Genomic DNA, 21,674 nt, shown 5'->3' on the forward strand with positions numbered 1-21,674 from the left:
AGGAAGTAATCTCTAAATACCCATTCCTAATTTGTATTTTTTTTTTTTTCAACAGTTTATCTTAGAGTAGGGAATCACCTTCCCCACATAAAAATACTACTAAATCCTCATCCTCCAAACCATCACACTGTAAACAAATATGGAAGAGTCACTTTTTCGTATTAGTGTATTTTCTCAATTTCAACTAATCATCAACTTACCAGTGATTACATGGCTAGTAAAACAACTTTTTAAAAGTTGTTTTCAGATTACATGTAATACAATATACTATCAGGTTGACAAAAAAGTTCTTGCAATTTTTAACTTTTAAATTCAAATGAACATTTCTCGGTTCAAACAAATTTATTGATCAAAATAAGCACCATCAGAATCAACATACTTTTGCCAACGCAAAATAAGTGTATTTATGCCAGTAACGTAAAAATCTTGCATTCTGGTTACGACGAAGGTGTTTTTGATATCGCTTAAGTTTTTGAAGTACTTCTCATGCGAAAAGTTGTCAAGATGCTTGAAAAGATAGGTGAGAGGTCTAGAGAGTATGGCAGACGAGGCAGTTTCATAACCCAATTTGTTCAACTTTTTCGGGATCGGTTTAGCAAGGTATGGTTAAGCATTGTTGTGGAGGAGATTTGGGCCTTTTCTGTTGAGTAATGCTGGGTATTATCAAAGATTTTGATGCATTTCATTGATTTGTTGGCACCGTAATGGTTTCGCCTACATAAAAAGAACTGGTACTTGTACAGTTTAATCAAGACATTAAAAAATGAAAATAGCGCGGGGGGTGGGTGGGGTGTATTGTATGTATCTGTTGTGGAACAAAATTCTCTGAAACAGAATTTCACTTAATTTCATCAAGTAGTTTTTTATTACAGCAAAAAACAATTTCTGATACCAAGCAAACGGTTTGATTTTTAGGAAGAAAAGCTAGTAATAAAGATGGGAGGGAGTCTCGATGCTTTACATTGAGTTATCTCCCCGTGGCGTGTTAAAAATTTCCATAATGGCTGACTTCAACGTTTTGTTGCTGTTAAAAAAATACTCAATCAAATTCAATGAAATTTGTTTTTCTCGGAGATCTTCAGTCCAAAACAGATACAGACGATATAACCTTTTTTCGATATTTTCATTTTTTTAATGTCTATTAAACTGTACAAGTACCAAAAAACTAATAGAGGAGACTAGTTGCAGATCACCAAACATTCAGCATGACCTTCTTTCGATGTAACTTTGCCTTTGGGAAGTGTGGTGGAGCTTTATTGGCGTCTAACCACAGAGTTGAGCATCGCCAGTTGTAAAGAACCTACTGTTCATTGTAAGTCTGTCCTTGTTGCGTAAAAGGATAACACTTCATAACAGTGTTTCTTTTGGCTGTCATTCAATTCATGAGGAACCGATTTTCAAGTATTTTTGTCTTTACAATCTCAAGTAGTTGGAAATTGTATATATTACGTCTTATTCCGAAGTAAGTTCTCTAACAATTGGCATGGATTGGCTTTGACTAAGGCTCTTAATTGATCGTTGTCAACATCCGATGGCTGCCACCAGATTTCTTGAACCACCATTGTGGTGTGCGTTCAGCAGTGGTTCCTGGGCCAAATGCTTTGTTGATATCATGAAGTGTTTCAGCAGCTTTTCGACTTAGCTTGAATTGAAATAAAATTGTGCAAATTTGCTTTTTTCCATCTTGTATTCAATGTTCTGAAAAGACAAATGTTTTAAAACGATTGTAATTTAAGTGATTAGATAGAGCGAATAACACTTTAAAATGATATTTGAAGTAAAAAAAAAAACTTTTTTGAAAATACATCATTTGAAATTAAAAATTTGGTAAGAATTCAACATAATAGCTTTCACAATTATTTCAATACAAATAAATTTTAAAAAAAAGATAATGTTAATTTTCTGGCATCATGTTAGGACATTTAGAATGTTTTTCATTTCTTTTGTTACATTCCACATAACCAAAGAAATCGGCTTTTTAGTGAATGATGAAATGGAACTTTACATTCACTGATTTAGTCCCTAACAAAATAAATAGGATTTAGTAGTTTCTCAGTTTTAGCTGAGTTATGTAATAAATCGGACAATCAAAATAAAAATATTTTAATGTTTATGTTTACAATAGTTTCAAATGTTTGAATTAAAATACTGTAAATTTTGTATCTTAATTAATCCATCCATCATATAGCAAGTCATTCAAATAACGTTTGATTTTATTACATTAGTTCATTCTTTTGTCATGGTTTCAAATCATAAATATAAGTTGCAGCTTCTTTTCCAGATAAACAAGCCCAGGATGCTAATGCAGCTGCATGGGCTGCTTATTATGCCCAGTATTATGCCCAGTATGGTCAATATGGTCAGTATCAAGCTCAACAAGGTGCCCAAGGAGCTCCTCAACAACCAGGTCAGCCAGCAGGACCTGGTGCTCCTCAACAACCTCAATTGCAACAACCTCAACAGCAGCAGCAGCCCCCTCAACAGCAACCACAACAGCAGCAGCCTCAACAACAGGTGGCACCACAGCAAGCTCAGCAACAAGCTGCCCAACAACCACAGCAGCAGCAGCCAGGTATGTTTGCTGTACACTAAAGTCACTCTTTCAGCTGAGTGGGTTCTATTTTATACTCACGCAGATATTACATCTGCTCTCTTTGTGTTCCCTTTTCAGAACTGCTGCCTTGTTCACCTTAGGGCTATAGAGATATCTGCTTCTTCCTCCCCCTCTCTATCTTTCTGTCCCTCAAGGTTGTCATTGGAAGGAAAGTAGTCATCCCCCTGTTGATGGGAGTCCTGTCTTCGGGAATTTTTTTCATTTTTGATGTCTCTTCAAATAAGTTTGTCACATCACATGCAGATTCACCTTTGTGTGCATTTTATTTTCTGTGGTATAAGGTGGTAAACTGGCAGGAGCTTATTTACTTTAAGTAGTAGGTTCTTTGTTTAACTTTTTTTTTTTTTTTTTTGCTGTGCTGTTCTCCAAACATGGTTTTAAGGCCTACTTTGTAATCCTGCTATGTTGTTTACTTCCCTACCCATGAGTAGTTTAGCTAAAGTTTCTCTCGCTATGGTATATAGACTGTTTTGGTAATACATTAGGACTTTCTATGCCCATCACCTGAATGGTTTTCAACATGATTGCTAAGAACTGCATGATCTCTATTAGAGCTTGGGATAAAATGTTACCTTTCAGTGTGGGATACCCCTATTCTTCGCAGAAGTGCTTAAATTATGATGATACGAACTGGGGTCCATTATCTGGAACAACATAGGATTGTGTTTGTATCAGCCCTGATGGATTTGGTAACAAATGCCTTGGGCTATCTTGATCCCGCATCAATTATTCAGATTACATAATCCCTGCTAGGGAAAGGTCCACAGATGTCTACATGTAGTATTTCCAAGAGGTCTTTCATTTCAGTTTATGCACCAGACAGTCATTTTCCTTCAGGCCTAATGTTGTGCATAGTTTGCACCAGCTTATGGCATCCCCTGTCTTTATCTATATTGGGCCACTGTACCTTAGTTTTGAGTAGGGTTTTTGTTTTCATTATCCCTTATTGTGCCTCACCTTTAAGATTCATTTCTGTAGAATTGGAGGTTTGATTATTCTAGCTACATCTCATTTTGTTAGTTCATGCCTCACATGTTTAAAGGCTAGTGTTAACTTATTGGTTCAGTTGTATTGCCTATTTTCACTGCTGTAGCAGTTGAATCCTGCTGAGACTCCTCTATTTCTGATAAAGTGATTGATTTTGGAATGTATTAGCTACAACTGTGCTGCTAGATCCTTTAGCAATCTACCAAAGGAGTACATCCGTCGGGATTATCTTTACTGTTAATGTTTTATTTATCATATTGTTGTAGACATAAAATCTATGTAAGATTAATGGAGTTACTTTTTAAGATTGAAGATAGTTGCTGATGGTCGGTCATTATAAGAAAGTTCTTTCCGTATGGTAAAAGGGGAAATTTTTGCAAACTCATACAATTGCTAGAGCTTTTTCTAATTCACAGTACCAGTGTTCGCCTTTGGTTAGTCCTGTATGTGTAGATGATATGAATGAATATCCCTTGTTTTGTTAAAGTATTGCTCCAATCATACAGAACTGGCATCTACTATGATAAATGTTTGCAGTTTGGGATCAAAGTGCATGAGCGGTTTGCTCTGAATGACTGAATTCTTCAACCTGAGAAAACAAGATTCATGCCATTCCATGTTTTCCCACATTAACCCTTTTTAATGGTTTGCTGAATGTTGCCAGTTGAAAAACATGCCTATTCTGGACATTTTTTGGGGTTTTGAAATTTCTAAATGTTTTTATTTTCTATAAGAAATGGAATATACTTTTGTGCTGTACAATTTCTTTAAATGTGCCTAATACCATATCTAGGGTTCTATGATGTTCGCTTGTCTTTGCCTCAGATTAGAATATCATCTGCCCCATCGCAGTCAGGAATTTCTCAAGGATTTGTTGATGCAATTGTTGCTTTTCTTCAGCCACAGATGACAGTGGAGGGAACGATCCAGGGACAACAAGCCATTAAAAAGTCACAAAATACTAGAGGTGTACAGCTCCAACCATATACACGGTCAAATAAAATGGCCAGCATTTGAGAGAAAAAAAGAAAGAAAAAAAAACCAAATCATTTAAAAAAAAAACAAAAAAACGCTTTTGAAATAAGAAAATGAATGTGTCAGGCAGCCACAATTTTTTTTATATATATATATATATATATATAAAGAGCAGACAGTTATTAAAACATGTTAAAAAAAAAAACACTTTGAAAAAGAGTTAAAAACATATTTAATCTGAAAAGGAAACACTTGATAAGTGTATAGTCCTTAATCCATGGAGTTTCAAAGAAATACTTTCCTTTTCATCAGAGGGTAGGAATTAGCAAATGCGGGATCGGATTTTGCATACAAAAGTATTTGAAACAAGTAAGTCAAAGATCTTACTTGATAAAAAGTGAAGCAGAGGGACTATGGTGAAGAAAAAGGTGATTAAGCGTGAATGGATAGTCTGGTGAAAGGTAAATAATCCAATGACGGTAAAATCCAAAAATATAACCCCAAGAAAGTTAATTGAGTTTCCATTTGCACAAGTAAAATCCAAGGAAATCACGTAATTGGAAGATGGTCCAAAATAATCCAAAAGGCCGAAATCCATGGAATAATTCACAAATATGTACAAAGAAATGGGGAAAATTCCAATAATATTAATAAAAGAAAAATAAGATATGCTTTTCACACAACTGCCGAGACATTATTTTATATATATATATATATATATATATATATATATATATATATATATATATGGAAAAATGCGCGCATGAAAAGTAATATTCTTAAGATTTTATTAAACCTGGAAAAGTAAATGACAAGAAATTCAACCTGGAAAAGTAAAGAACAAGATATTCTAGTAAAGTAAAAAATAAGAATTTTTTAGACTTAAAATATTGGAGCTAAAAATAAAATTTGAATATTGATAAATATTTTATTATTTGCATATGTTGTTGTTTATTGTTGAGTTAGAAAGGGTGTCAGTTGCTGGATTGAACTTATTTCCCCCCTATTATTTGCATATATTTATGTAGTGAAAATTGTTTGAATAAAATTAATTTGTTAGTTAGTTAGTAGATTGAATTTATAATTTACATAAAAATGAATTAAATGATCCTAATGATATAATAAAATTATTAATTTTTATGTAAATTATAAAATTATTAATTCCATCTATTAACTAACTAACTAATGAATTAATTTTATTCAAACAATTTTCACTACATAAATATATGCAAATAATAGGGGGGAAATAAGTTCAATCCAGCGACTGACACCCTTTCTAACTCAACAATAAACAACAATATATGCAAATAATAAATAAAATATTTATCAATATTCAAATTTTATTTTTAGCTCCAATATTTTAAGTCTAAAAAATTCTTATTTTTTACTTTACTAGAATATCTTGTTCTTTACTTTTCCAGGTTGAATTTCTTGTCCTTTACTTTTCCAGGTTTAATAAAATCTTAAGAATATTACTTTTCATGCGCGCATTTTTCCATATAATCCATGATTTTTCCAGGCATTGCTATTGTATTAATATATAAATTTATAATATTTATTAATGATTGTCAAAAAAAATTAGCTCTCAAACATACATTTATGCAATATTTATCATTCAATCACAGTAGTTCCGAGCCAGGGTCTCTACCGAGACTGTGGTTCATGAATTCGTGATCTGTATAGAGCGTAAACTAACAAAAAAGATGGCACTCGGTGTCTTTTTAGATATCGTTGGAGCTTTTGACAACATACCCTTCAGTAGCATGTTCAAGTCGCTACGAGAACTCAATGTGCCACCAGTACTCATCCAATGGATTGAGTATATGGTGAGGCACAGAACAGTTCAAGTAGAACTACTGAGGGCAACTGTTAAAAGGGAAGTAGTTAAATGAAACCCCCAAAGTGGGATTTTATCACCTTTACTATGGAACTGTATGCTGAATCCTCTTTTAAAGGAGTTTAAAAATAGGAATATTTATGCCCAGGCTGATGCTGATAACATCGCAGTGCTGGTCGCGGGTTCAAAAGCATCATTGGTCAGACGCATTGCCAAAATGGCATTAAATATTCCTAATAAATGGTCTAATCGAAATGAATTAACATTCAGTAGCCGTAAAACAGAAATGGTCTTGTTTACATATAAAAGGAATTGCCAACTTGGTGACCTTTTTCTGAGTGGACAGAAATTGAAACTTTCGCAGGAGGCAAGGCTGTTAGGGGTAATCCTGGACAGTAAGCTAACCAGGAAAAGCCACATAGAAAAGATTTCCTCCAAGGCGACTGCAGCCCTTATGCAATGCAAACAAATTGTGGGGAAAACCTGGGCAGTTAACCCGCATGTAATGAGCTGGATATACATTGCTATGGTATGTCCCATTTTGTCGTATGCATGCGTTTCCTGGATCCACGGGACAGAGAAACTGTTCTTGGTGAAGAAACTTCAGAAGGTACAAATTTAATGTTTAATGACTTCTTGAGCATATCCGAGCACACCTACTGGAGCATTGGAGATGCTGTTGAATATCCCTCCGATTAAAGAATTCCTGAAGGCAGAAGCGATATGGGGATCCTATAGAATAGGTCTGTGGTGGTCAAGATCTGTTGGGACTACTGGAAAAACAAAGTCAGATGGATTTGTGTAATGAGGCTAGGAACTACCGCTCTTGCATGTGCCGGGTGACCTTATGACTAAAACCAGATCATTTGAAAAGCATTTCACAGGGTTTATGACAGAACAGGCGCAAGAGATTACGAAAAAGAGCTGGAAAGCAACGTAATCAAATGCTATACTGATGGATCTAAAATGAATGATAGGATTGGTGTGAGTGTTTATATAGAATACTCAAACCACCTCATCTGTCAAAAATCTTATCTTGGTAAACTGAGGACGGTCTTCCAGGCAGAAGTTTTCACCATACAGGTATCGTCGGATACAACACCAAACACCAGTCATGAGCTGGCACCATTGGATGTGGTACCAAACACCACCCCCGCCTTCACCGAAGAGCAGGATCTCAGACCTAAGTCTGACAAGTCAGCTCTAACATTCGGTAAACATCACGACAAAAACCGAAGAAGGAGAGATAGCGCATGTTTAAGGCTTTTGAATCTGAGGTTCTGATCATGGAAGAGGTTCAGCAACAGGAAATAGCTATCCTTTCAGATAGTCAGGCAGCTATTAAAAGCATTGGAGAATAGTACGGTAAGATCCCAAACCGTACTGTGCTGCATTGAAAATCTAAATGTTGCAATATTTTGGAGATATAATGGGGTATGATCCCACACAGTCGGACGATTCTATTTATAAACGATGCTGCTAAGAACTGACGAATCAAATTAATTCACGTTCTGCTACAAACCCATCAGAAACCAGAATCGCTTCATAAATATTAAACCTTTTCTGGTGCAATTTCACATGTTCTTTCCCGGGTTTCGACACGGTAAGAATATTTTGTTCTGTGGAACTGTCTACTACAAACAAGTCACCTACCAGGACTTGTGTGTAACAGCGAACCATCTGAAGCTCAAAGTGGCTTACACTTGTACAGGTTATGGGCCCAGCGTGCGTCTTTATTTCGATGGATCCGAATCAAAGTTCGAATTGTGGCAAGTTAAATTTCTGGGATATCTACGAATCCAAAAGCTACACAAAGTACTAGAAACACAACCTGAAAACAGAAACGACCCCGACTTCATTGAAAAGAACGCAACTGTCTTTGCGGAATTAATACAGTGTTTAGATCACTGAAGTCTATCACTGGTAATGAGAGAAGCCCTGGACGACGGCTGCAAAGAATTAAACATATTGAGAGAGCACTATTTATCGAAAGGAAAACCCAAAATTATTTCTTTATACACTGAACTGACCTCTCTAAAACGAATGGAAGCCGAAACTGTTACTGATTATATTATAAGAGCCGAGACAACTGCAAATTCTTTAAAAATGTCTGAAGTTATAAGTGACAGTCTGTTAATTTCCATGGTCCTTAAGGGATTACCGAGTGATTTCAAGCCATTGACCACCGTGATAACCCAGAAAGAAATACCCATGCCAGGAATAAAAAAACGCAACTTTGCCAAAAGCAGGTTTTTTCCTAAGAAAAGTACAAAAATTGTGGACGACCTAATCACAAGAGTCTCCAATGTAGATACAGGACTCAAAATGGCGACTACATTAAAAATGTAGAGAGCTCTGTTAGTGAACATACATTTTTATTTTTGTGTACATTTGATGTGTCAACAAGCAATAATAATTTTCTTGTCGATAGTGGGGCCACGGCACATGTGATTACAAAGGAATCTGATTTTATCAATTTTGATCCCAACTTTAAGCAACAAAATCATTTTGTAGAACTGGCTGACGGGAGTCGAGTCAATGATATCATTTTGAAAAGAGGCAATGCGAAAATCTCGCTAAAGAACAATAGGGGTGAACTGTGTTTCGGTATTCAGGAGAGCGCTCTTCTGGTCCCAAAATTTAAACAAAATATATTTTCTATGCAGGCTGCCATGGGACAATGAGCAGATATAAACTTTGGCCCCAATAAATCGGGGCTGGTGTGCCCGGATGGAAGACTGTATTATTTGAATAGCGTAATCCCATCAAAAACCGCCTGCCATGATCTACAGACATGGCATAAAATTCTTGGACACTGCAATATTCCTGATATCAAAAAAAGTTGCCGACTGTAGTTGATGGAATGCGAATACAAACATCAAAAACTTTCAACTGCGACGTCTGTACGCAAGGGAAAATGACAAACTATCAAAACAAGATACCAGACAAAAAGGCCAAAAAAATCCTATCAATGGTGCATTGGGACGAACAGTCCCATAGAATCGATGGCCAGAGAACATTATTGATATGTGTTGAATTTCGTAGATGACCATTCAGGTTTAATAATGGTTTACTTTTTAAAGAACAAATCTGATACCCTGCTAGCAACTAAGAAATATCTAGCCGACATGGCCCCCTACGGTGAAATCAAGTGTATTCGCTCTGACAACGGTACGGAATTCACCTATAAAGACTTTGAACTTTTATTAATTAACCATCGTATCAGGCATGAAACATCAGCTCCTATATTTCCACACCAAAACGGGACTGCTGAACGTGCGTGGCGGACACTTTTTGAAATGGCAAGATGCCTACTCATTGAATCAAAACTCCCTAAAAACCTCTGGATGTATGCACTTATGGCGGCAGCCTATATACGCAACAGGTGTTTTAACAAAACACTATCTAAAACTTCATATGAATCTTTCTGCGGTAAAAAAAAAAAAAAGAATTTAAGCAGAATGCATATATTTAGTTCAACTTGCTTCGCATATATAGAGAAAAAGAGTAAATTGAATATTAAAGCTGACAGAGGTATATTTCTTGGATACGATAAAAACAGTCCAGCCAATTTAATATTTTTTCCCGAAAAAAATAAAATAAAACGAATCCGGTGTGTAAAATTCACAGACATGTTTAATTGTAAAGACGAAAACCCGTCATATGAAGAGGATGAAATTATATTACATCAAATAATTAGAACAAACGAAAACAATAAAAATGACGGAGGCGAGAATGTCCATGATGATGATAAAGTCGAGATATGCCAAAGGAAATAGAAGATGACCCGATTTTTTGGGGGTCGACAATATAAAAGATTATCAAATCGACTATTGCTATTCAGTGGAAAATGCCCCAATAGACTGAGAAATTTATATTACCCCTCCAGAGGGATTTATAATGAAAAATAAAAATAGCGTGTGGCGACTTAAGTCATTATATGGTCTAAAGCAGAGTGCTCAGTGTTGGAACACAGTGTTCCATGATTATATTATTAAACAACAATTTAGACAATGCGCTGTAGACCCCTGTTTATATACCCAACACAGACGATAAACTACTGATTTTGGTTTTGTGGGTCAAGGATATTTTAATCGCATCAAATTGTGACATAATGTTGACTGATGTTAAGAATAAATTAAGTAAAAGATTCAAAATGACCGATCTTGGCAAAATATCCTGGTTTCTGGGGATAGAACTTACTCAAGGCAAAGGACTTGTTACGATGACTCAATCGAGGTACATCGACAAAATACTATTAAAATTTGGAATGGGAGAGTGCAAGAAACGCTCTACACCGGTCGAAAATGATATTAATAAAAAGTATACACACAGTCTGAAATAATGAATGACACACAATATCGCGAAATTATGGGTAGTCTTATATATTTGATGACTGCAACCAGGCCCGACATATGCTATACAGTAACGAAACTGTCACAGAGATTATCACGACCGACAATGAAGGATTTAAACAGAGCTAAACAAGTCCTACGTTATTTAAAAGGAACTAAGGAGCAGAAGTTAGTATTTAAAAAATCAAGAAATCCCCTAAAATAAGGTTTTTCGGATTCAGACTGGGCAAACCAAGAGGATCGCAAGAGTGTATCTGGATATTGTTTCAGACTCTCAGAAAATGGGCCTATTATTTCATGGAAATCTAAAAAGCAACAGATTGTATCTCTCTACGTGTGAAGCAGAATTTATCGCGATTAAAAACACGACCCAGGAAGCACTCTACCTTAAAAATATCCTGAAGACTATTTTAGAGCCAGAATTGATTACAAGCCAGTATAGTCTTAGCACAGAGCACGGATGATCAATCAAAGATCTAGGCATATGGATATAAAATGCTATTTCGTAGAAAACGAGATAAAGCTACGTTTTTCTCAAAACTTGTTGGTGAATTCGACTGAATAATTTTTTTTTTTTTCACTGCCCTGTATGTATATAGATTTCTATATATTAAAAATACAGACCAGCGAAGTTCCACTTATGAGAAGGCTATTACTTTTTTGCATGAATATCAGCAGAAAACCCTAGGGATAATGCTCAGTATATAGATTTATATATATATATATATATAAAAAAGAAAAAAAAAAGAAAAATAGTCCTGGACAAGACGTTAAACTGTATCCATTTTATTTTGTATTAACACTTTAACCTACTAATACTTTTGCTTAGAAAAAAAAAAGAAAAAAAAAAATCTTTAATTTTCCTTTTTGACATTTGAACACAATTAAAAATGGCGTCTTTTTAAATGCTAAAATTCTAAGATCCAAATGATTTCTAATTTTTGTTATGTCTAAGTAAATATAAAAATATATTTATTTTTGAGCAGAACAAACACAAGGGACTTCCCCATTATAAAAAAAAGTAGGGAGGATGTTGCAATATTTTGGAGATATAATGGGGTATGATCCCACACAGTCAGACAATTCTATTTATAAACGATGCTGCTAAGAACTGACGAATCAAATAAATTCACGTTCTGCTACAAACCAATCAGAAACCAGAATTGCTTCATAAATATTAAACCTTTTCTGGTGCAATTTCACATGTTCTTTCCCGGGTTTCGACACGGTAAGAATATTTTGTTCTGTGGAACTGCCTACTACAAACAAGTCACCTACCAGGACTTGTGTGTAACAGCGAACCATCTGAAGCTCAAAGTGGCTTACACTTGTACACTAAACCATCTAGGAAAAGAAAACCGCATATCTATTTCATAAGGAGAGTTAAAAAAAAAATTAGTTATTAAAAAAAAGTTCGGTTTTTTTTAATTATAAAAAAAAACGATACACGGGATTGAACCTAAAATCTTTCCACCAACCCCCGGTACTCTAACCGTTACGCTAACATGTCATATTGGCAAAATCGCAGTAAAAAATATTTATATACAAAAAAAGTTATGCAAAATAAAAAAAATAAAAAAAGCGTTAGTCACTTATGTATGTACTTACTCTCCTGTTTGTGAACCCACATATTTTGCAACTTTTTTTCTACTGAACCAATTTTCGAAATTTTTTTTTCAAAATGTAGCTAATGAGGTGTTCTATCCAACTATATAACCTGTTTGAAATTTGGTTGCGAACGGAATTAGTGGTGGTGGTTTGAATGTGTCTCAATTCATTCAATTTCGGACTTGAGCATATATTCAACCACTACTGTGGTTGAATGATATATATATATATATATATATATATATATATATATATATATATTATAGGTAAATTCCTGAGTTGTATGAAGATAGTGATATTCCTTTGATTTTTGAGAAAACGTTTGTGTTGCCAATTTCACTCCCTAACTGTTCGACTATTGGTATTTTATAGTGAATGCATTTCACTATTTTATTTCCCACGTGGAAGTTGGCATATTTTAATTTCTCCATTTGGTTTTAGTACTGCTACAAGGCAAGCGGGTTCTTACATGTTTTTGATATTTTCTATCATTTTTTCCCCTCTCCACTATGCTGTTTATTAGATGTCAAAGGTCTTGGCTGTTGTTCAACAGGTAAAGCATTGTCATCTAATTTTGAGTTGGAAACTTTTCATTCTTCCTAATTTTTCTTACAAGGCTAGGTGTCTATTTAGAATTTTTGTTTTAATCAATTTTGGACTAGTGATAAAACCCTAGTTCTATACTAGCCTGCTTAATGTCTTTGTAACAAATACTTTGCGAGCTTTTCTCTTGGGACCCATCGTCCAAAAAATAAACTAAAATATTTCTTAGTGATATTGTTCAATTTACAATTGATTTCTTTTAATGTTTAATTTGGCTGTACTTTAACTTTACACATTTCACTGTCAGTAAGGTTGATGCCTGCTCCAGAATTTATTAATAATATTCCAACTGGTATGTTGTCAATATGGACAATTTTGCTATCTGCTGAATAAGTTTCACCTGAAAAACGAATGCCTAGCTGCTTGAATTATTCCGATTCGTCAATATTGGTTGGGCATGACTGGCTGTCTGACACGTTCATTTTCTTCTTTCAATAGCATATTTTTTAAATGATTCGAGGGGGGGGGGTCTCTCTCACTCACTCACTCACTCACTCACTCACTCACTCACTCACCATTTTATTTGACTGTGTATGTGGTTGGAGCTGTACACCTGTAGTAGTTTGTAACTTTTTAATGGTTTGTTGTCTCCGGATCGTTCCCTTCACTGTTATTTTGTTGTAATTTTGTGGATCTCTTTCATTCTCTTTTATTTGCTTAGCTTGTGTTTCAATGAATTCAAATATGAGTGCTTCTTCTACTGTTAAATCAGTTTGTCAACTATGTACAGCATAATTTGTTTGACAAGCATTTTTTTTTTTTTTTTTTTTTTTTGTGCGTTTCAGAACTTTTGAGTTGAGGATTTAGATTTTTCTGGACTACTGTTCTCTTGAGCGTCATTTTCACAATGTTTTAGTCGATGTAACCTCCCACAATCTTGAACTCGGGAATGTTTGTCAAAATCTGGAATCTATACAGAATTTCAAATGAAACTCTTTATTTAATATCACCACTTTACTACAATTGATTCGTGGTGCAGTACTTCTAAAACTTCAATTGTAAAATCACCTTCTCTTGAAGGTTCAATCCTCAGTGTGGGCAACCTAAAAATATAATTGTGAATTACTTAGGACATCTGTCCAGTTATGGCTGACAGAATGAAAGCATGCTTTGTGAAGTAAAGAGTTCCAGTCGAAATTCCATACAGATTCTTGAGTTCAACAGAAAGATTCCCAAATTCGACAAAATAAACCTGGAGAAGGTTGTAGGTTACATTGACCAAACATTGAAAATGACACTCAAGATGAGAACCGTAGTTTAAAAAATCCAGATAATATTAAGCTTTTTTCTATTAATTGGTCCATTGTAGCCTTATCCAGGTTGTATTCACCAAAGGTTCCATTTTCTTTTTGTATGCATAGACAGATCCTGAATTTCAACTTTGTTTCCTAGATGAAATATTCGTCCCAGTGCTATTTTTGTTTTGTAATTAGGCGTTACTTGGCCTGGTGGTATCTCTGATGTTCAGCTTATCTTTCAGTTTTCTTTTTTTGCTCCATAAAGCCAAGAGTAATGATTTGTCATTTATCATTTGTTATATTAAAACTTTAATGCATCTTTGATATGTTCACTCTTCATGCTTGCCCCAGGTTGGAGTCTTCCTGATTTAAGGGCTCTATTGTTGGTATAGTCATTTCTTTCAAAAAAATTTCATTTTGAAGATTTTTACTCGCTTTGTTGAATTCAAATACTTTTTTTTTTTTTCTTGAGGTGGGGTATGGCTTCATTAATTTGAAGTTTGTTAACTTTCTACATCCTCATTGTCAGTTTTGCTGTACAATAAAGAGTCTCCATCTCATTTGAGCAGGTTCTATTTATACTCGTGCAGACATCACAGTATGTAAATATTTACAAATTAGTTGGTCTATTTGTGTTATTAGTGTATATTATATAGATAAAGAATAAATATCACTGTTCAAGTGAGTTTAACATTATGGATTCACACTCTTCTTCAAAGACTGCCAACGAGATCTTGACTTTTTGTCCAGATCAAACCTTAAAAAAAGAAGAAGAATCAGATTTATATATACAAATAAAATATTTACTTTCTACATAGCATGATCAAAATGATGTGAAGTCCTCATCTTCCACATAGTCAATAATTTCATCGAAATTCAGTTGAATCAATACTGGTGTGAAAGATTTGTTTTAAAATTCAATGCCACTCAAGTTTTATGAAAAGCTGGTCTTTAACTTCAAGCTTTTTAATAATGAAAAAAAATCACAAAGAGGAACTTAATACTGCTACCTCCTGATTAATTTACTGGCTGCTATTTTCGAGTGCCCTTAATTTGCTTAAATTTAACTAGTTATGTCTTAGAGGCAATTCCTGCTGGTTTAAAGACTTGATCTATGTATATCAATGTGTTGATCAATTATGGTGAAATCAGATGGTCTAGTAAGAGTGCTGGAAAATTCTCTGTTGAGAGGGCAAACAATCTTGTGACTCTGCAAATCTGAAAGAATTGGAAAGGTATAAATTGTCAAAATAGAAAGTAATTTCTGCTTGTAAAATTCTTGTGTATTCATAGTTTGGAAATTTTGCATTTAATAATTTTATAACAATTTTGTTCAAATTTAATTACTTCCCCCTTCCCTCAACTTGAAATATTTTAACATGTATTTGTGAATAAGATATATAGGGAAAAAAAATGTGGAAATCGTGATGAACTCAGCTTTAGTGTAAAATATATTTTTAATTGTAGCAATCAATCCACAAACTGGACAACCAGATTACAGTGCCGCTTGGGCAGAGTATTATCGACAACAAGGAATGCATTATCATGCTAATATGATATTGCAACAAGCAGCGCAGCAGCAAGGCCAAGTTGCTAACCAAGCACCTGGTACTCAACAACCCCAACCACAGTGATGACTCTCATTAGCCTAATCTTAACTAATGGCAGCAATAAGGTAAATATGGCTTCACTGTCTCTTTCAGCTGATATAGATTGTTAGAGAAGAATGCACCTACCATCTTCAGAACCAAATTCTCTTATACCACATTTCGATTTGTTCATTTTATTTATAATTTTTCTTGTGTGTGAAATTTTTGTTTTTTGTTTTGTTTTTTTTATCTGAAATAATTTTATTTATTTTTTTTAATTTCTTTTCCATTTTTATTGATGCTGGCAACCTTTTTCTGTACTTATACGCAATTAGAAATAATATTACTTTTATGTGCCAGTTTAATTTATTTGTTATTAACAATCATTCTATCGCCTTATTTAGAAAAATGCTTGAATCTTCAGAAACCAGGTTTTCTCTTTTCTGTCTTGTTAGCTATTTTATCTTCATTTCAGGGTGTCTTTTTTTCTTTAACATTAGTACTTATGAACTTGTTACTCTCCTACTCTTTTTGACAATATATTGTGTAATGGGATTTTGTTTTCAAATGGCTTCTAATCTCATTACAAACTGTGCATGTTATATAATATTGTGCTCTTGAAATATTGCTAAATTATATTGATGGATGGTGCATTCTTACTCTACAATCTCTTATTCCACTGGTAAGTATTCAAGGTGGGTATCATTCTGTTAGCATTCAATAACTCATCTTTTATTGGAATTATTAAGACCACTTGTTATTTTCTGATGTGATATTGACATCTCAAACTTTTAATTTTTATTAAATGTAAAATTAAGTTTAAATCTACTATGCTGGATGAACCAACCTTTCAATAATTAACATTTATCTAAAATAATATCGGATTTTACAGCTGTAAATGCATTTTTTTTTTTTTTTTTTTTTTTTTTTTTTTTAATTTACCAATTTTGCTATATTAATTGTAATCCTCTTGGATTACTAATTGTTAATGCCACTCAATGTTTTAAATGTTTTATTTTCAATTGTATGAATAGAACCCATTTCCAGCTGTGCAAAAATAGTTTTGCTTTTGTTTATTTCATGCAGGATCCCTGAAGACAAAATGTATCGACTCTCTCCTCTGGATTTGTTGACGAAGCAGCCTAAAGTTGTATTGCTACTTCCACGATTCTATGACATGCTTTAGTGGTCCTATGTTGAATATTAGATATATGCGTGTGTATGTATTTTGTCTACATATATACATCAAATACTGTAGATTTCTAATTGGACTGAAGTTCCCATGTATTTGTTTGAACATTCCATGTGTTGAAGGTACAATTCCCTCTCAGTTTCTCTGCAGAGATTCTTAACAATTAGGGAGAAAGTTACAGCACATTTTGAATCAAATTCATGGGTGGAAAAAAAAATCCCTTGAGGAACAAGTATCATCACTTACAGCTTCTATCAGTGTTACCTATATCAATAATGCTGTTTCTTTTGACAGTACAGATTTCCCCATTCATTCAATGCATTGTATGTCCCTGCTCGCCTAACCACTTCATGTCTTAGTTGAGTGCCAGCCATCTAACACTAATTTGTGGACCTGAAGAATTCAGAACTGCAGGTATCTTAATATAGTTTAGTGTCATTAATCCGTGACCATTGTGAATAAGTTTCATTTTCCTACATGTAAAATACTCATCAGAGATCTTCAGTTTTTATTCTCTATTGCCTTGTATGATTAGCTAAATCTATAAAGCTGCTTTTTATCATTTAGTTGAAAAAGCAGCAGCTGATTGAAGGAAGGTAAGATCATTGGGGGAAATGATTTGCAATAAAGTTTCTTCATGTATTGACTTGTGTTTGTGTTATTAAGTTCCTAATTACCATTTTTCTTTTTTAAGGTAAGTTACAGTTTTCACCACTGTCAAGACTTGTCTTGAAATTGTGACTGGGTTTCTCTTAGAGGAAGATGACTACATCCTTGCCCCTTTCCCTCAATTTTTATTCTAAAAAAAAAAAAAATGCTAATATTTCACAAAACAAATTTTCCAATACAAACTTATTTTTATAATCTTTGACAAATGATTTGATATATTCTACAAATTGACCACTGTTTGCACTATTTTATATATTCATTATTACTATTTCTGTATTTCAGTAGATTCAGCCAGAACTGATTTTACTGTTTTTTTTTTGTTTTTTTTTTTTGTTTTTTTTCTAGCAATTTAAATGTCTTCAGTCGTTTATTTTAGTTAGATGTCTTTAACTCCAAATCCTGTTTTAACAAAGTTTTCTTTATTTTGACCTTTTATTTTTTATTTCTACAAAGCTTTCACTTATATTTTTGTAAACAGGTGTATTTTTAATACTTTTGACACTTAATTTTGATACTTAATTCGAATTAGATTATAAATTTATTAGCAAAATTGTATCCTAGTACAATTAATCTGTTTTTTTAAAATGTAACTTTTTAAAAATTTATTCCATCTACATTCATTTCATTAAAATGCCTTAAACCAGTTGCTATTTCCTTATGTATTGGCCTAAGAGTTGTATTAAAATTAAGTGGATATCTGCAGTTATTTTACTAATTAAAAACTGAAGCCCTTTCAATGCTTATAATAGCTTAAATTTGAATATCTTCAGAAGAAATTAATATTAAATACCAATCAACCATGACTCATAATTGGTGTTTTCATTGATTAAAAAGATCTATTTAAATCTTAATCATTTATGCTTATTTTAAGTAATGTGTTCAGGTTTAATATTCTCGCTCATGAGATTTTTTTATTAAATATATCTCCATATGCATTGATCTTTAAAAACAAGGTTGCAAATTTTTTAGTTCTTGATTGTAAGTAATATTTAATGTTAATTCGTCACATTTAAATTATCCCTAATTTTGTGGATTTGATTAAATCGAAAGTCATTTCTCTATAGAAAGATTGTACTACTTCCTTTTGTATATACTATCAAGCCAAAAATCCTTTTATTTGTAAACAATTGTCTTTAAAATATGACTTGATTTTTTTTATTCAAAACCAAACTTTCTATTATATCTTTCTCTCTCCTCCAATGTATTACTTTCATATTTTCTATTTGTAATTTAGTTTAATGCTAACAGGAATTTGACTTAAATATTAAATTTAAAGTTTTAATTGATTTAATTGTTCACTTATTAGATTTCTCATTTTTGTACATTAACATTTAGCCTTTTTTTAATATTTTCTTTTGTATATTCAATTGTTTTAATAGTGACTTCCTGCTATAAATATTTTACTAATTTCCTAAACTAACTGCGCTTTATAGTTTTCACAAGGGTGAGTATAAATTATAATACATCTGGTCTAACAATTGCAATAATTGATTTGTTAGAATATTTTAACTTTGTTTTAAGCATTAAGTTAGCAATAGGATGTTTTGATTAAAATTGACAGATAAATTGATTTTGATATAATAGGCAAAAATCTTGTAATTTCAAGAGTAAATATTAAAATTATAAATGCGAAGTTACTTTTCCTTGTTAACAAAAACAAATCATTAGTCATTAAAGATTTTTGTTTGTGTTAGAGAAAAATTAACTTTGCATTTATGATCAATCTAATATTTACTCTTGAAATTGCTTTAGGTAAAAACTTGTAGGCATACTCACTTTTTGTGAATTAATTTCTTCTAAAACTTAAAATACTTGTTAGCGACACAATACTAATTTAGATACCACAATTACATTATAGCTTTCATATTGAATATTTTAAAAAGCTCTTTAATAAAATATTTTTGTAACCATATTCACAATTAGTTCATCTCGGCATTTGCGTTATTCTGTTTATAATACAATGTACAGTGTATGTTTAAAGTTGGACATTTTTTTCTTGATTTTCTGTTGAATTTGTCTTGTTTCTTTAAAACTATTTCACCTTTTAGATTAGTTGTTCTTGTGAAAATTTATTCTATATTGATCAGTATATGATTTTTGTTATTTTGTTCAGAACCCAACATTTCTTTTATCTTAATTCAACCTCATCCTTGTTTATGTACAGTGTTTTATGTGAATTAACTACACCATAGAAAATAACTTGAATGATATTTAAAAAAAAAAAAAAAAAAAAAAAAAAAACCTATGAAATATTCTATCTAGCTTCATTTTATTTTCATAAAAATGAATCCATGATTTATATAAAATGCTATGTATAAATGAAGTCAGATATTTGATTTTGTCTTTAACCATGAGATCAAAATATATGAAGTATAAGCTTATTTTTTTTATTTTTTTATTTTTTTTGGACCAGATTAAGAACAAAACTTGATTTCAATGTTGACTCATCAAATCACTAATGTGCTACTATGATGTCCTCAAATATTCTCTGATTGCATAGATTTATTTTCCTAACTTAAGAAAAATGTTTTGGTTTCTCTATAATCTGTTTTGAAATGCAATTTATATTGAACTTGATCTTTATTTTATTTTTTATTTTTTTTATTCAATAATCTTGCACATGTCACATCTTTATTATGCAACCAGGTGCATAGAAAGTTAATGCTAAAAAATTGCTTCCCATTGCGTAATTTTTAATATAAATCAAAAAAATATGTTGAAGTGTTTAAGATTACTGAGGATATCTACCAGGATATTAACAGCTTCCTGTTGATGCTTAAAAGAAATTGACGCCATGAGATATTAAAAACAAAAACTTGCATATTCAGTATAAATTAGTACAACAAAAGTGGCAACGTTTGTTGCAAAAAGGATAGATTAATGTTTATAGTTTTGATGCATAACATTTTTAATTTTATATTCTGCTTTTTCAGGCCTTGATAAGCTTCATAAAAAATATCCCAGTTTTTATTGCGCTGTTTATAAATTTACTGGTGCTATTGTTATTGACTTTGGACTGAATTTCAGTTCATCATAGCCTTGAATACTATTTTAATACTCAAAATGTTTAGATTGTATTGGGGGAGGGGAATATTCTATTTTGAGCTAATATATACATTTTTATTGTAATTTTCTCACCGTTTTATCCTTAACCTTTTTCCTCTGTCAATTTATTTTTATTTTATGATGATTGAGGTTGACTTATTCCCAATTTCTGAAAGTCATTAGTTTTGTTTTAGCTAGGAGTCAGGTTACAGGCTTCGTATCCACTGCGGAGGTTTGTGGAATGGAGTTGACTGACCATAACAAACACATGGTATAGTATGCCATTGTTTAACTTTTTATTCAAAATGTTCATTTAAACAGTAATTACATCTGTTATTTGCATGTGAAACAAATGTCTTTATATTGGCATCGCAAAACAAACTGCTGAATTTAGTTTTTCTGTTCTTGATGGGGAACCCTACTTGGTGGTGGTGGGTTGCTCTGGCTATTTCTACCATTTATTCAATAGAACAATTTTCTCATCTGTAACGGCCCCCCGTTGCTGTTCTAAAATTGACAGCTTTTAACTTGGCTGTTTACTTATATTCTCCATGTTTTCATGTTTTTGCCGATACTTTTCTTTATCCAATCCAAATTTAAAAAGATATTCAAATGGTAGTGAAAGGAAATAGTAGTGCTATGTAATTTTCTCTAACACTTACCATTTATATCTTTTCAAACATTTGGTAGTATTTTTTTATTTATTTTTTTTATATATATATACACAGATTTTATTTTTTTTGTTAACATGTTTGATGTCCATTATCTGGTCTTTTTGCTATCGTCTTTTGATTACAAAATTGTTTATTCTTGCCAGTTCATTTCATATCCAATAGAATGTTCATATAACATTGTTTTTGATAATTGTGATATTTCAATAATTATTGTATTACACTATGTAGATTCAAAAAATTTTTTTTTTCTTTTTAAGAATGTTCAGTTACTTGTAGACTATAACATAT

At 32.6% G+C, this 21,674-nt stretch overlaps 1 protein-coding gene across 26 annotated transcripts in view; it reads left to right on the forward strand.

Annotated features, from left to right (window-relative positions):
• Positions 1–17,642, forward strand: part of LOC145286055 (far upstream element-binding protein 1-like) — a 141,514-nt gene extending 123,872 nt beyond the window's left edge. For 14 of the 26 annotated variants that reach the window (XM_080134717.1, XM_080134722.1, XM_080134720.1 and 11 more), the window contains 3 exons: positions 2,282–2,572; positions 15,685–15,892; positions 16,893–17,642. In XM_080134717.1, the coding sequence (XP_079990843.1) occupies positions 2,282–2,572; positions 15,685–15,851 (458 nt within the window). In that variant the 3' untranslated portion in view covers positions 15,852–15,892; positions 16,893–17,642. Of the gene's footprint in view, positions 1–2,269; positions 2,573–15,684; positions 15,893–16,892 lie in introns of all 26 variants that reach the window. The other 12 variants (XM_080134718.1, XM_080134715.1, XM_080134716.1 and 9 more) reach the window with 1 other exon arrangement.
• The last annotated feature ends 4,032 nt before the right edge of the window (positions 17,643–21,674 follow it).

The sequence above is a fragment of the Euprymna scolopes genome, chromosome 10 (genome assembly GCF_053919585.1).
Source record: "Euprymna scolopes isolate OS-2025 chromosome 10, ASM5391958v1, whole genome shotgun sequence".
Classification (NCBI taxonomy): Eukaryota; Metazoa; Mollusca; class Cephalopoda; order Sepiida; family Sepiolidae; genus Euprymna; species Euprymna scolopes.